The sequence below is a fragment of the Brassica napus genome, chromosome A3, assembly GCF_020379485.1.
Source record: "Brassica napus cultivar Da-Ae chromosome A3, Da-Ae, whole genome shotgun sequence".
Taxonomy (NCBI): domain Eukaryota; kingdom Viridiplantae; phylum Streptophyta; class Magnoliopsida; order Brassicales; family Brassicaceae; genus Brassica; species Brassica napus.
In genome coordinates this window covers 17,260,668-17,273,684 of record NC_063436.1, presented here as the reverse complement: position 1 = coordinate 17,273,684, position 13,017 = coordinate 17,260,668, and the positions used below count along the sequence as shown (strand labels likewise).

The window sequence follows — 13,017 nt, the reverse complement described above, 5'->3', positions numbered from 1 at the left end:
GACTAGAGATAATCTCAGTACTGGGTAAAACCTCTCCTTAATCCTAATAATATAAAATTTTTAATCTACTAATCAGGTACGTATGTGCGCGTTGATTACTCAAAAAAAGAAAGTTGGTAAAACATGTTTAGTAGGTAAGAAGTTCACTAATAAAAGTGGATTAGTATGACCATGACTAATCCTAGTTTTTTAACTGAGATTCTTAGCTTCGGCTAAGAGACTGTTCTTAGCTTTTCTTAGATTTTAACTAAAAAAAGTTAAGAACCGTCTTTTAAATAAGAGATATAAGAGTTGTTTTTTAGCTTAAAAAAAATAAAAAAATATCAAATCAAGAGTTAAAAATCCCGGCTAAGAAACCGGGGTTAATCGTGTATACTATCCAATGTCAAATCGGGTCGATGCCTTGAAACCAACAAAAAGAATTAAAACGATCCAGGGGTAATACCGGCTTTTAACGAGAGCCATGGCCCATTGGGTCCGTTTAACAACCAAACCATCCCAGTTAGAGCTTCTCTCTGAAAGAGCGGGTTTAGGAATATGGTTTGACTTTGAGTTCTCTCCTACAAGGAAGAGTTAAGGAAAGCCAAGTTGAGAAGTCAGAGAGATACCAAAGAGAGAAGACTGAGAAGACGATTGATTACAAGATGAGGATCACTGTCATGACCACCGGTGAACAAATCATCACTCTCGACGTCGATTCCCATGAATCCGTAAGTTCCTTTCCTCCCCACTCAAAAAAGCCCTAACTTTCCTGATTCTTCGCTTCTCAAAATCACAATGTAGTCTACTACTTCCCCTAATTGATCGATCGAGATTCATGGGTTTGATCTAACTTACTCCTTTGGTTACTCCACGTTTTTGTTTTCTCGTAGGTTGAGAATGTTAAAGCCTTGCTCGAAGTTGAGGTAAGAGGGATCTTCAGATCTCTTTTCTCTTTTGGTTTTGTGATAACAAAGTTCGAAGCAGCTTGAATTCTACTTAAAGCTTCGATCTTTACGCTTAAATTACTTTTGTTTGTGAATCATTGAGCAGGCGAATGTTCCCATTCAGCAGCAGCAGCTCTTGTACAACGGAAACGAGATGAGGAACTCAGATAAATTGAGTGCCTTGGGTGTTAAGGATGATGATTTGTTGATGATGATGGTTTCCAATGCCTCATCTGGGTATGACCTCTTGCTACTACTCTTATTTTGATAGTTTTGGATTTGAACCATTGATCATGGTTTGTCTTTACTTGCTTTGTTCAGTAGTAGTGCGGCAAGGAGTGATTTGGGGATGAATCCTGATGGGTCAGCTTTGAATCCTGCAGCCTTTCAACAACATATTAGGGGTGATGCTAATCTCATGGGACAGTTATTTCAGGTGAGTTGATGGTGACTAGACTTTTTTGTTAGCTTGGAAGTTCGAACTATATGATATTATTCCTCATGGCATTTGTTTTATGACTCTGCTTTTGTGTTGTGAATTGTAGACAGATCCTGAGCTTGCACAAGTGATTACTGGGACCGATTTAAATAAGTTACAGGATGTTTTGCGTTCAAGGCATCAGCAGCGATCTGTAGTTCAGCGTCAGAAGGAGGAGGAACTCGTAAGCCTTTTTTGCTTTGAAAGAGTTGATAGATTCTCAGCTATATCTACTATTTTAGGATTCTGCTTATGTATTCTCCCCTTGCAGGCTCTTCTGTATGCAGACCCTTTTGATGTTGAAGCACAGAAGAAAATCGAAGCTGCAATCCGACAGGTTAGTTGTTCTTACTTAAGTTACATGTACTGAACTGTAATGTGTCTTTTTTGATTCCTTGATGCAAACATTCACTTAAGTTTGGTTGTTGTGTTCTCCTAATTAATTAGCTTGTTATCTTTTCGTGTGGTTTCCGACTTTTGGTGCTATCTTGATACTTTTGAGCAGAAAGGAATCGATGAGAACTGGGAAGCTGCCCTAGAACATAACCCTGAAGGTTTTGCCAGAGTGGTATGTATGCTCGTCTTTTAGTTTATGCTTTCCTTAACTTGAACTTTCTTGTATACAGACTTGAGCTTTCCTTTTCTCACTTCCTTAGATAATGCTGTATGTGGATATGGAGGTCAATGGGGTTCCTCTAAAGGTAAAAAAATAATCAGAACATAACCTCTTTTTGGTTGACTCTCTGTTATTGAACACTCCGTAGATCATATGTATGTTCTAAACCTATATTTGACACCATCTCCAGGCTTTTGTTGATAGTGGTGCACAATCCACAATTATATCCAAGAGTTGTGCTGAGAGATGCGGGTAATTCTTACAGTTTTATGTTTATAGTACATGTTTGAATATAGAATGATGGAATGATAACTCATGAGTCTTTTTAAACTGTTACTTTCAGGTTGCTGAGACTCATGGATCAACGGTATAAAGGTATTGCTCAGGGTGTTGGCCAAACAGAGATATTAGGCCGCATTCATGTCGCTCCAATCAAGGTAAGCACCGCAAAAGACAGTTTCCCTTATACAATGATGTTGATCCCGTTTGTGTTGTTTTGCAAAAGAAATTGAAAGTCATGTAACTTGCAGATTGGGAATAACTTTTATCCGTGTTCATTCGTGGTGCTGGACTCACCTAACATGGAGTTCCTTTTTGGCCTGGATATGTTGCGTAAGCATCAGGTAAAACATCTTCATCATTTGATTTTGCATTTAGTTTATGTGTTTCAGCCAAATGGTAAACCGTTTCTCTGTGTAGTGCACTATTGATTTGAAGGATAACGTCCTGACTGTTGGAGGAGGAGAGGTCTCTGTTCCTTTTTTGCAAGGTTAGTTCTCTACCACCATCTGAATTTGAACTTCTTGCATGTTCGTTACCTTTGTTTTCAATTAGCCTGACAAATAGAAAACCGCACTTCCTTCAGAGAAAGACCTCCCTTCTAGATTCTTGGATGAAGAACGTGTTCCGAATCAAGCTTCTAGCTCTGGAGCAGCGGTAAGAAATTTTGCATTTGTCTATTATCTTTGTGGAAAGTAAGTTCTTATGAACAAGTTGTTTTGGTCCTATAGGTTCCTTCTGGGTTCACAGAGAAGAAGAGTAACACAGTTGCAAGCCCAGCGAGTCAACCTTCAAGATCAGAGGTAAAAAATATGTGTTGAAAGTCTTAGACTCACTTCTTTCTATATTCCTTTTCTGTCTCCCTTGATGATTTCATCATGTAACTCACAGGGACCTGAGTTTGATGCCAAGATTGCAAAGCTTGTGGAGTTAGGCTTCTCCAGAGAAGCAGTGGTACAAGCTCTGAGATTGTTTGAAGGAAACGAAGAACAAGCTGCTGGGTTTCTCTTTGGCGGCTGAAGATTTAAACAATAATCATTTGGTCAACATTTACCAAATGCCAACGAACTGTGATTTAAAGAGACTCTTTTTTTTTCATTTGCCCTTTTTTGTATTTTAATAGCTCTTCTTTACAGAACATAGGAATGGTGTCTTCAAGACATCTCTCATGTTGTTGTTGATGCTATTGAGTAAGACTCAGGGTTTTATAGAAATGGAATTGTGTTTGATTTATCATTCCTTAGAGATCGTAAGTAACTCTGCTTACACTTCTTTCATTCATGCTTGTGTTCTTGTTGCTCTGTTGACGTCTCTCGATCTCAAGTACTCAAGTCAATCAAGAAACTTTGTGCTTTACGCTACAAATACAAGTGAATTCTCGAACAAAAACCAAGTGGGAATGTTTGCTTCAATAACTAGACTATCGTATAAACCAAAAATAATTATCTCCCTGAGGTCATATTTACCCTCTAGATTGTGTGCTTAAACTGATTTAAGCACAATAGATAGGTTGATTAATAGAATATTCTCTTTATAACATCTCTGCTTAGGTTACTAAAGATAGGTAAGGTCACAAGCTATTTGTGGTTATGACTCAGGAAGATCTAAACTTAGAAACTTTCTCTAGAAAGAAGCCTATCTATTCATAACAAATCACAAAGAAACAAAAAAAAAGAAAGATTTGTTTAGTTCGTTTCACCAAACATATTCAGGTCATTAAAAAAAAAAAACCTTTCTCAATTCTCAAAGATCTCAAGAATGAACATGAGACCAAACCTCTAGCTTTTCAGGCATTAAGGTTCAAGAAACAACAACAACAACACATAAGAGGTTCCTCCAAAAAATGATTAACCAATTCAGCTCTGTCTCATTACTCTACGCCATCGAGATCGCAGACGCTACGCAAAACATAGACTTCACATGGTCAAGAACCATCTCTTCACATTCCTTAACCATCAAGACAGAAAATATCAAGAACGAAGAACATGACCATCATCATCAACAGGTGAAGATAGATCTTGCAGGCTCTTCCTTTTGGGGTAAGAAAGGTCTAAAGAGCTTAGAAGCTAACCACACAAAGGTCGATGTATACTGGGACTTTCGTAAAGCCAAGTTCTCAACCTTCCCTGAACCTTCTTCAGGCTTCTACGTCTCTCTCGTGTCCCAAAACGCTGTAGTTTTAACGATAGGAGACTTAAAGAACGAGGCTATGCAAAGAACCAAGAAAAAACCCTCGGCTACAGAAGCTGCCTTGGTCTCCAAGCAAGAGCACGTTCACGGGAAACGTGTGTTTTACACAAGGACAGCGTTTGGTGGTGAGTCGTCAAGACGCGAGAACGAGGTGGTGATAGAGACTTCTCTCTCTGGTCCTAACGACCCTGAGATGTTTATTACCGTGGACGGTGTGCCGGCGATAAGGATCATGAACTTGAACTGGAGGTTTAGAGGGAATGAAGTTGTGACTGTGAGTGATGGTGTTTCTGTGGAGATCTTTTGGGACGTTCATGATTGGTTGTTTGAGACGTCTGGTTCGTCTAGTGGGTTGTTTGTGTTCAAGCCTAAGGTTGGAGATGAATCTAGAACTCTTAGCTTCAATGGTGGGTATGATGGTGAGAATGATGATGGTAATAGTGGTGGTGATAATGATAATGGTGATGATGGTGGTGATGGTGATGAGTCTCCAAAGTATTGTCATGTTTTGTATGCTGTGAAAGTTTGATTCAGAGTTTGTGTCATTTTCTTTTATGTAATTTGAATATTTAGGAGATTCATGTATTTTTTATTTTGTGTGTGGACATTCCATGTATATGATGTGTAAAGAAGACTGGCAGAATCAGAGGCTTTTAAGATGCTATGGACAAAAAATAATGATGTCCTAATCCTAGATCAAAAGCATGGCATGCATTGTGTCAAGCCCAAGATGTGGAGCATCTTCTTGGTAAAGAGCAAGCTCCTGCATTGGATGCATCAGATAAACACAAGGATAGTTGAGCTGCCAAATTCATTTCAATTCTTAAATTTCGAGTGTGTCACCTGATGATACCATATGTTCTAGCCATTAGGGTTTTGGCTTATATGTATAAATACAATGTTAGCAGTTAGCACCATTGTAAAAAAAAAGAGATATGCGATAAGAAATGAAAGAATATTCATTGACTTCATTATTATTTTCTACAGTTCATCTTTGCTAACCTATAATTCTTAAATGAATTTTAAGATTGTTAATTACTTACAATCAAATTTCTTGGTGAGAGTAACAATATTGTCTGATACTTGGAGTAAAATGGGTATTTTGTGTGGACCAGACATTGTTTAAGAAAGGCATAAGCAACAAAGACTCAGAGACGACCATAAAAGATTGTTCTCAGAAAGGCCAATGCAAGGAAGATTATGGAGAATCATAACATAATATAAAGTAAGAGAAAATTATTTACCAACATAATATAAAGAAAAGAAAATCAAAGCCTGTCTCAATATTTTATATACAAACACACATTTGAGAAATTTAGTATTGAGAAGAAACACATTCATTAATATTTTATTTTAATCGTGGGACGACTTCAGGACTTGGGAGAGCCAGAGGTAGAATTAGAGCCTCCTCCTCCTCCAGCCAACATGGAAAGGTTAGTCGGAACAGATATGCCACGTGACATTCCGAGTCCAGCGTTACGACGGTGGTAACGGCACCTGAAGGAGCCAGGGTGTGTGGTTGGTGCACACAAACAGCTTAGCCTCACGCTCGATGACTTCACCATACCCGCTGGCCCACCACCACCACGTACACGTGGGGACATGTTGTAAGCTTCTTGTCTTTTGACGTCTTCTTGGCTTATCTCTTGTTGTGTCTCCTTAAGTTTGATCTTATTCATCATCGTCCTCCTCTTCGCTTCTTCTTTCTCTTTCCCTTCCATTTTTTTTTTTTCTTTCCTTCCTTCTTTGTTTCTCTTTACCTTCTTACGAATAGAGAAACCTCTAAAAATAGACGACAATGAAATTGTGGAACTGAGAAAAGGCTTTTGAAAATTAGAGAAAATCAAGTTAAATGTAAAAAAAAAATGTACATCTAAAAATAGTGGTTTTTCTATATACCATTTCTTTTGTGGTTCTGAATATCAGAAGAGATTATCGTTTTCTCTGCCGTAAATAGATGTTTGCTTTTTGTTAAGAAGTTCTCTGATGAAAGAAAACTCTTAGGTGTAGCTACAAGTTAGGGATCTTTAAACTCATCAAATTTATTTTAAATCCCTTTTAACCATAACAATTACCATATACTTCTAGAACAACAAAACCTATATAAACAGTTGACAAAAAAAAAACTACTTACACATGCACTAGCTCAAAATTTAACCAGAGTTCAAAATTCAAATCTATAGGCATAAGAAGAGACCGCGGGAAGCATTCAACATGAGGGCTAAAGATTTATGGATTCACCTTAAGCAGAGATTCTTAAGATAAATCGTATAATAATGCAGCCTAAGCAAGGTAGGATAGGAACTAAAAATGAGTCATGGATCATCTAATGAGAGAGACTCTACCAAATGATTATTCTTATGGCAGTGAAACAAAACAAACTCCAAAACCCAAATACTCTAAAGTCTACATAACATAATCTAAGCTAGATATAAAAAGCCACACTTAAATTAGACAAACACACACTAAAAGATATCTACAATATGGCGATAAAAACTAATTTGATGCTCTTTCTGTCCTTAGCAAATCCTTCCTTTTTCTCCCACTGGTGTCCTTTTCTAATTTTAATGACAGAAAACAAAAAATCAAAAGATGATGTTGACAGTGGGATTTGAACCCACGCCCTTTCGGACCAGAACCTTAATCTGGCGCCTTAGACCAACTCGGCCATATCAACATTAGATGTCTGTATTTCCTTCATATTTTTATTTATCTATGTGATGTCAACGTAATGACCAACTGTATCAACTCGGCCCGTCGGCTACTTCCATCTTTGCAAGTGTCATAGTGACAGTGGTGAATAAGAAAGAGTAGGAATCTGAGGGAATACAATAGAGTCAAACGCATAAGCTTTCGATTATAAACCATATAACAATCACTGATTGGTTCAGTTTTAGTACAAGAGACAGAATCTAAAAGCCTTAATTCATCCATCAATACAGACAAGGACCAAGTAACGCTCTTGTTCAATCACTTCATGTATCTGTGCAGGAACTTTCTGTGGAAGTCATTCCTGATTGTATCATTGATGAACCGCTTGGGTGCTTTCATTTCCCCACGTGCCTGATTCTTGAACACCACATCATCATCCCACCTGCAAAAGAGTAGAAAACAATTAGTATATGATCCCAAGATTGATTCATGAATAAACAAAGGTATTAAAAGGTGCTAACCTCCTTTTGACACTAAACGAAGTTGGAGTTGTTAAGCAGTGGGTTTCCTTTGAGAAGCTCTTCCTCTTTGGCGTTTAGCTCTTCCATCTGCTGCTGTTTTTCCTGGAAAATGTGCATGATATTGATAGAGATACATTAGAAAACATTGTCACAAGACAAATCTTGCTTATGTCAAATATAATTAAAGAAAAAACTATCCTAGCCATCTTTAAATAGTAATCTGAGCAGAATCAGCACAAAGACTTACCTTCCTGAGCCTCTCCTCCACCCTTTCTTTCTTTATCTGGTCGAGTTCAGCCATAAGGGCTTCAGTGTTGTCCTCGTCATCATCATCACTTTCGTCATCACTAACAAAGACAACAAATCGTAAGATATTTCCAAGAAATTATAGAATAATGCGCCCACGTAAGACACAAGACAGCCAGGAGAACATTTTCCCCGGGATTTACCACATAATCAACTGTATTTTACCTAAGCTAGGTCCCAATTGACAAGTAAAATGACTTACAGCTATGCCTAGTTACCAGCCCGAAACTTGATTATTAGCCAAACTTAAAGAACAAAAAACAAAGAACCGCAAAGAAGAAGATAAGAGTAGGTACCTATCATCATCACTTTTGATATCAACATCAGAATCATCAGCATCTACACTGCGAGGAACAATCCGATCTTCAGGGCCCCTTTTAGAACCTAAAATCAAGAATATCAAAGTTAGAAAACATATGATCAAACTACATGTATTTTGTGACATCCAATCAAAAAAAATAAAAAAATAATATAAATTCTCTAACCTTCCAGTAATAGCTGATTCCCTCTCCTGTGGTCTCTATCATCTACTAACAAAAACAATAGCACATTAGTGAAATAAAGGAAGAAGCTTAACAAAATTGTATTAGTAAAAAAAAAAAAGCTTTGAAATGTATAAATCTTAACATACCACTGTAAGACTTGTCTTTGGAAGAGAAGTGTCGCCTCTCACGCTCTTCAAGCTCATCACGAAGATTCTTCTTCTCCACTTCCTCTTTAGTGTGTTGCCCTTCCCTCCTGCCAACAAATAAGCAACAACACGTTATGATCATCAAAACATAAATAAAATCCCTAGAAGACAAGACATGAGGCTACGGATCTCAGGGCATATGAACCTCATCAATCAAAGATAAATTCGATATAATTCGATGCAATTCACATGTGATTGGGTCTGCCTCGAATCGAATCGAGGAAAGGAACCAGTTTAAGCAAATCTAACCTTGGCTTTAAAGTTGTGTGAGCAGCGACGTCACGGGACGAGTACTTCTGAGACGCGCCGAAGATCCGAGCACCACCTTGCTCGTTGCCTCCCTTGGCCGGAGCCCACGTTGGTCGAGCTGCAGTCGTCATCTTCGGGGGAAAAAAACCCTAGTTCCCAATTAGAGAGACGATCAAATCAAAATCGAGATGAGTGACGAGATGACTCGGGCGTGTTACGAGAGGGATGAAGTTAAAAAAAGGAAAGCAAGTCTGGTATTTATACATGGATTTTTTGTAATGAGATCGCTTGCCGTTTGAACGTCTACAAAACGGCGGGTTGTGTGTAGTTGTATAAGAGTACTGATTAGGGGTGTTCAATCCGGATATCGGTTCGGTTTCGGTTCGTTTTTTTCGGTTTTCGGTATTTCGGTTAGTAAAATATAACTATCATTCTAAATCCATATTTACTTCGGTTCGGTTTATATACCGTCGGTTTTTGGTTTATTCGGTTTTATACCAAAAACATAATTATTTTGTTTGAAATCATATTATATGAATTTTAGAGTCATATTGTCAACACCGTCATTTATTAAAAATATATTACATGTTCAAATAAATGAACAAAAAAGTAAAAATACTTCTACCATCAAATAAAATAATCAAATCTATAACTAAAATCAAAACTTTAAATTTTGAAAATAAAAATATGAAACAAAAAAAAAACATGAAAGAAAAGTTTTTCCACTTTTCCATATTTAGTGTTCATTAAAGTCATGTTTTTTCAATTGAAAATTTTCCATTAATTATTATCCATCAAATTTATAATCTTCATATTAATTTAGTGAAGACTAAAATAAAGCAAAAAGATCAAAAAAAGACTTAGAAAATAAGATGTCTGAATTGTGATGTATTGTTATTTAGTTATAGTTCAAGTGTTTTACAAATTAAGGTTTTTTATTACTATAAAATTATGGTAATAGTTATTAACACAAATTTAACTTATGTAACAAATAGATTTTCATGTATCGTTATAAAATAGATACATATTTATATGTTTCTACTTTTAATCGGTTTTGTTCGGTTTATTCGGTTTAATCGGTTACATACCAAACTATATCCAAATCCTACGGTTTTTATAAAGTTATATCCATTCGGTTTATATGGTATATACCAAACCCAAACCATATTGTCTATTTCGGTTCGGTTCGGTTCGGTACGGTTCGGTTTTACCATATTGAACAGCCCTAGTACTGATCATATTCATTAGAAGTTTAGAAAAATTATCCAAAAAGACACTCTATTTTTTTTAAGATTCCAAAATTTTATATTTGAAATTTAAAAGTATTATTCTCAAAAAGCAAAACTTCAAAATTATTTGTATTTTATGGTTTTTATATTTGTCATAATTAATTAAAATTCATAAAACTTTTGTAAATAACTAAAACATATATAAAAATATTATAACAATATTAATAAAGTTTTATAGTATTAAAATATAAATAACATAATCTTACGTAATTTTACAAAACCACCACATAATTTTGATTTTTTTGAGTAATCGTGCAAACCTAATCTTAAGTACTGAAGCCGTTGTTCCTCTTAAAACCCCTTGAAACTTTTAGTAACTCAGATGAACAGAAAAGGGGACTTCTTCCTCAAGCAAACATGGAGAAAGGATGAGCTCATGAGAGAAGGAAGAAGACAAAATATGAATACTTTCTGTTAACATTAACGTGTGACCAAATGAGTCACTATATACACTTGAGCTGTTTAGCTAACCGGAACAAACCGGATGTAATATATACAATAGACTAAACCAAATGTAATTCAATTTCTATATATAAACCAATATTCCCCCTCAAGATGGAGCGAAGATATTGATGAACTCCATCTTGCTTAAGATATGTCGGAAGGGACTCGGATATAAGGGTTTAGTCAGAATGTCGGCCAGCTGGTTCTCTGAACGAACATGAAGCGTCTTGATCATGCCTGAGACAACACGTTCACGAACGACATGACAATCACGTTCAACGTGTTTTGTCCGTTCATGGAATACGGCATTGTTCGCAATATGGATGGCTGCGGTGTTGTCACAATAGAGAGGAGCAGGGCCAGGACTAGCAATCCAGAGATCTTCAAGGAGATTACGAAACCATATCATTTCGCGCACAGCTTCAGACATGGCACGATACTCGGATTCCGCAGATGAACATGAGACTGTGTCCTGTTTGTTTGACTTCCAAGTAATGAGTGCAGAGCCAACAAAGATACACAGACCTGAAATGCTGCGACGAGAATCGGGACAAGAACTCCAAGAAGCGTCAGCGAACGCAGAGAGACGCAGATCAGAACTGGCAGAGTAGAAAAGTCCTTGACCAACTGTTCCTTTGAGATAATGAAGAACCTTGTAGGCTGCGTGGAGATGAGGAACACGGGGAAGCGCAGTGAATTGACATAACCGATGAACTGCAAACGTGATGTCAGGTCGGGTAAATGTCAAGTAAAGGAGCTTCCCAATCAGCCGACGATACACTTCAGGGTTTTCCAAGGGATCACCATCTTCAGAAGAAAGCTTGACACTAGGATCCATAGGAATAGAGGCTGGCTTGCAACCAAGTAGACCCGTTTCTGTTAGAAGATCCAAAATATACTTCCTTTGACACAGAGTAATCCCAGCAGAGGAACGAGCTATTTCGAGCCCCAAGAAGTAACGAAGTGTTCCCAAATCTCTGAGTTTGAAAGAAGCTTCAAGAGCTTTCTTCAACAATTCAGTGGCATGATCACAATTGCTGGCGATTATTATGTCGTCCACGTAGACTAATACAGCCATATAAACGTTTCCGGAGTGTTTGATGAAGAGAGTATGATCGCCAGAGGAAGTTTTGAAACCCAACTGATGTAAAGAAGCAGAAAATTTCAGAAACCACTGACGGGAGGCTTGTTTAAGTCCGTAAAGGGATTTCTTGAGTTTACAAACTGCATTTGGTGGGAAAGATTCCCCCTGTCTTGGAGAGTAGCCAGGTGGGAGAGTCATGTATATCTCCTCTTCTAAGTCTCCATTGAGGAAGGCATTAGAGATGTCGAGTTGAGTGAGAGACCAACCCTTTGCAGCTGCAACAGCAATGAGAAGTTTCACAGTGGCTAGCTTAGCCACAGGAGAAAAGGTCTCAACATAATCCAAGCCTTCTTGTTGAGTGTAGCCTTTAGCGACGAGACGTGCTTTGTATCTTTCAAGAGTACCATCTGCATTGAGTTTGATCTTGTAAACCCACTTACACCCCACTGCCTTCTTGCCTGCAGGAAGAGAACACACAATCCAAGTGCTATTATCTTCAAGAGCAGTAATCTCAATGCCCATTGCATTACACCACTCTTTAAGTTTGCAAGCTTGTGCGTAGGAAGAGGGTTCAGGAATGCTATTTAATGCATTGATGAAGATCATATACGGATCAGAGAGAGCATCATAAGACAGAACATGAGAGATAGGATGTTCCGTTGACAACACGGTAGAGGAGCAGTGATAATCCTGAAGATGACGCGGTGGTTTGGAAACCCGTTTTGTTGGAACAGATACCTCACGAGGAATCACCGTAGGAGTAGAACAAGAAGCAGGTGCAGATGGTTCTGTAGGTACAGAGAGCCGCGGAAAGAAATCTGTATAACCAGTAGGTAGAGACGGTTTGAGATAAGGAAACAATGTCTCATGAAATACCACATTTCGTGAAATAAGGACATTGTTGCTCTCCAGATCAAGAAGTTTATAACCCTTGTAGCCCGAAGGATAACCGAGGAACACACACGCACGGGCTCTGTCCTGAAATTTGTGGCGTTGTTTAGGAGAAGTGCTTGCATAACAGAGGCATCCAAATGTCTTGAGGTGAGAGTAATCAGGAACCTTGTTAGTAAGCATCTCATATGGAGTCTTGTTGGAAATGACTTGAGAGGGTGTTCGATTAATGAGAAAGACTGAAGTGAGAACGCAGTCTCCCCATAAGCTCAATGGAACACCTGATTGAAACATCAGTGCCCGAGCAACATTAAGAATGTGTTGGTGCTTTCTTTCAACGACAGAGTTCTGCTCAGGAGTTTCTGCACAAGAATGGTATGAGATGATGCCTTTGGCTTTGT

The 13,017-nt window shown here is 37.9% G+C and overlaps 3 protein-coding genes, 1 non-coding gene and 1 pseudogene across 5 annotated transcripts; 2 read left to right on the top strand and 3 right to left on the bottom strand.

The window, feature by feature from the left end:
- The first annotated feature begins 502 nt into the window (after window positions 1-502).
- On the top strand, window positions 503-3,535 carry LOC106390480 (protein DNA-DAMAGE INDUCIBLE 1). Of its 2 annotated transcripts, none has more exons than XM_013830948.3 (15): window positions 503-710; window positions 873-905; window positions 1,033-1,163; window positions 1,251-1,362; window positions 1,472-1,588; window positions 1,676-1,741; window positions 1,910-1,972; window positions 2,061-2,105; window positions 2,211-2,272; window positions 2,364-2,457; window positions 2,551-2,643; window positions 2,720-2,789; window positions 2,886-2,956; window positions 3,031-3,102; window positions 3,191-3,535. In XM_013830948.3, the coding sequence occupies exons 1-15, from the start codon at window positions 645-647 to the stop codon at window positions 3,317-3,319; spliced, it is 1,224 nt and encodes a 407-aa protein (XP_013686402.1). In that variant the 5' UTR covers window positions 503-644; the 3' UTR covers window positions 3,320-3,535. The 2 variants fall into 2 exon arrangements, with proteins under 2 accessions (XP_013686402.1, XP_013686401.1); XM_013830947.3 differs by having other exon boundaries at window positions 1,248-1,362.
- Window positions 3,536-3,765: 230 nt separating this feature from the next.
- BNAA03G32740D lies at window positions 3,766-5,481 on the top strand. Its single transcript, XM_013836238.3, has one exon. It carries the CDS (start codon window positions 4,143-4,145, stop codon window positions 5,016-5,018), a length of 876 nt encoding a protein of 291 aa, XP_013691692.1. The 5' UTR covers window positions 3,766-4,142; the 3' UTR covers window positions 5,019-5,481.
- Window positions 5,482-5,710: 229 nt separating this feature from the next.
- On the bottom strand, window positions 5,711-7,157 carry BNAA03G32730D. The gene has a single exon (XM_022717648.2). It carries the CDS (start codon window positions 6,208-6,210, stop codon window positions 5,860-5,862), a length of 351 nt encoding a protein of 116 aa, XP_022573369.1. The 5' UTR covers window positions 6,211-7,157; the 3' UTR covers window positions 5,711-5,859.
- Window positions 7,086-7,166, bottom strand: TRNAL-AAG. The gene has a single exon. It is a non-coding gene; the product is annotated as a tRNA-Leu (tRNA).
- Window positions 7,167-7,321: 155 nt separating this feature from the next.
- On the bottom strand, window positions 7,322-9,155 carry LOC106391100 (annotated as a pseudogene).
- Window positions 9,156-13,017: the final 3,862 nt, after the last annotated feature.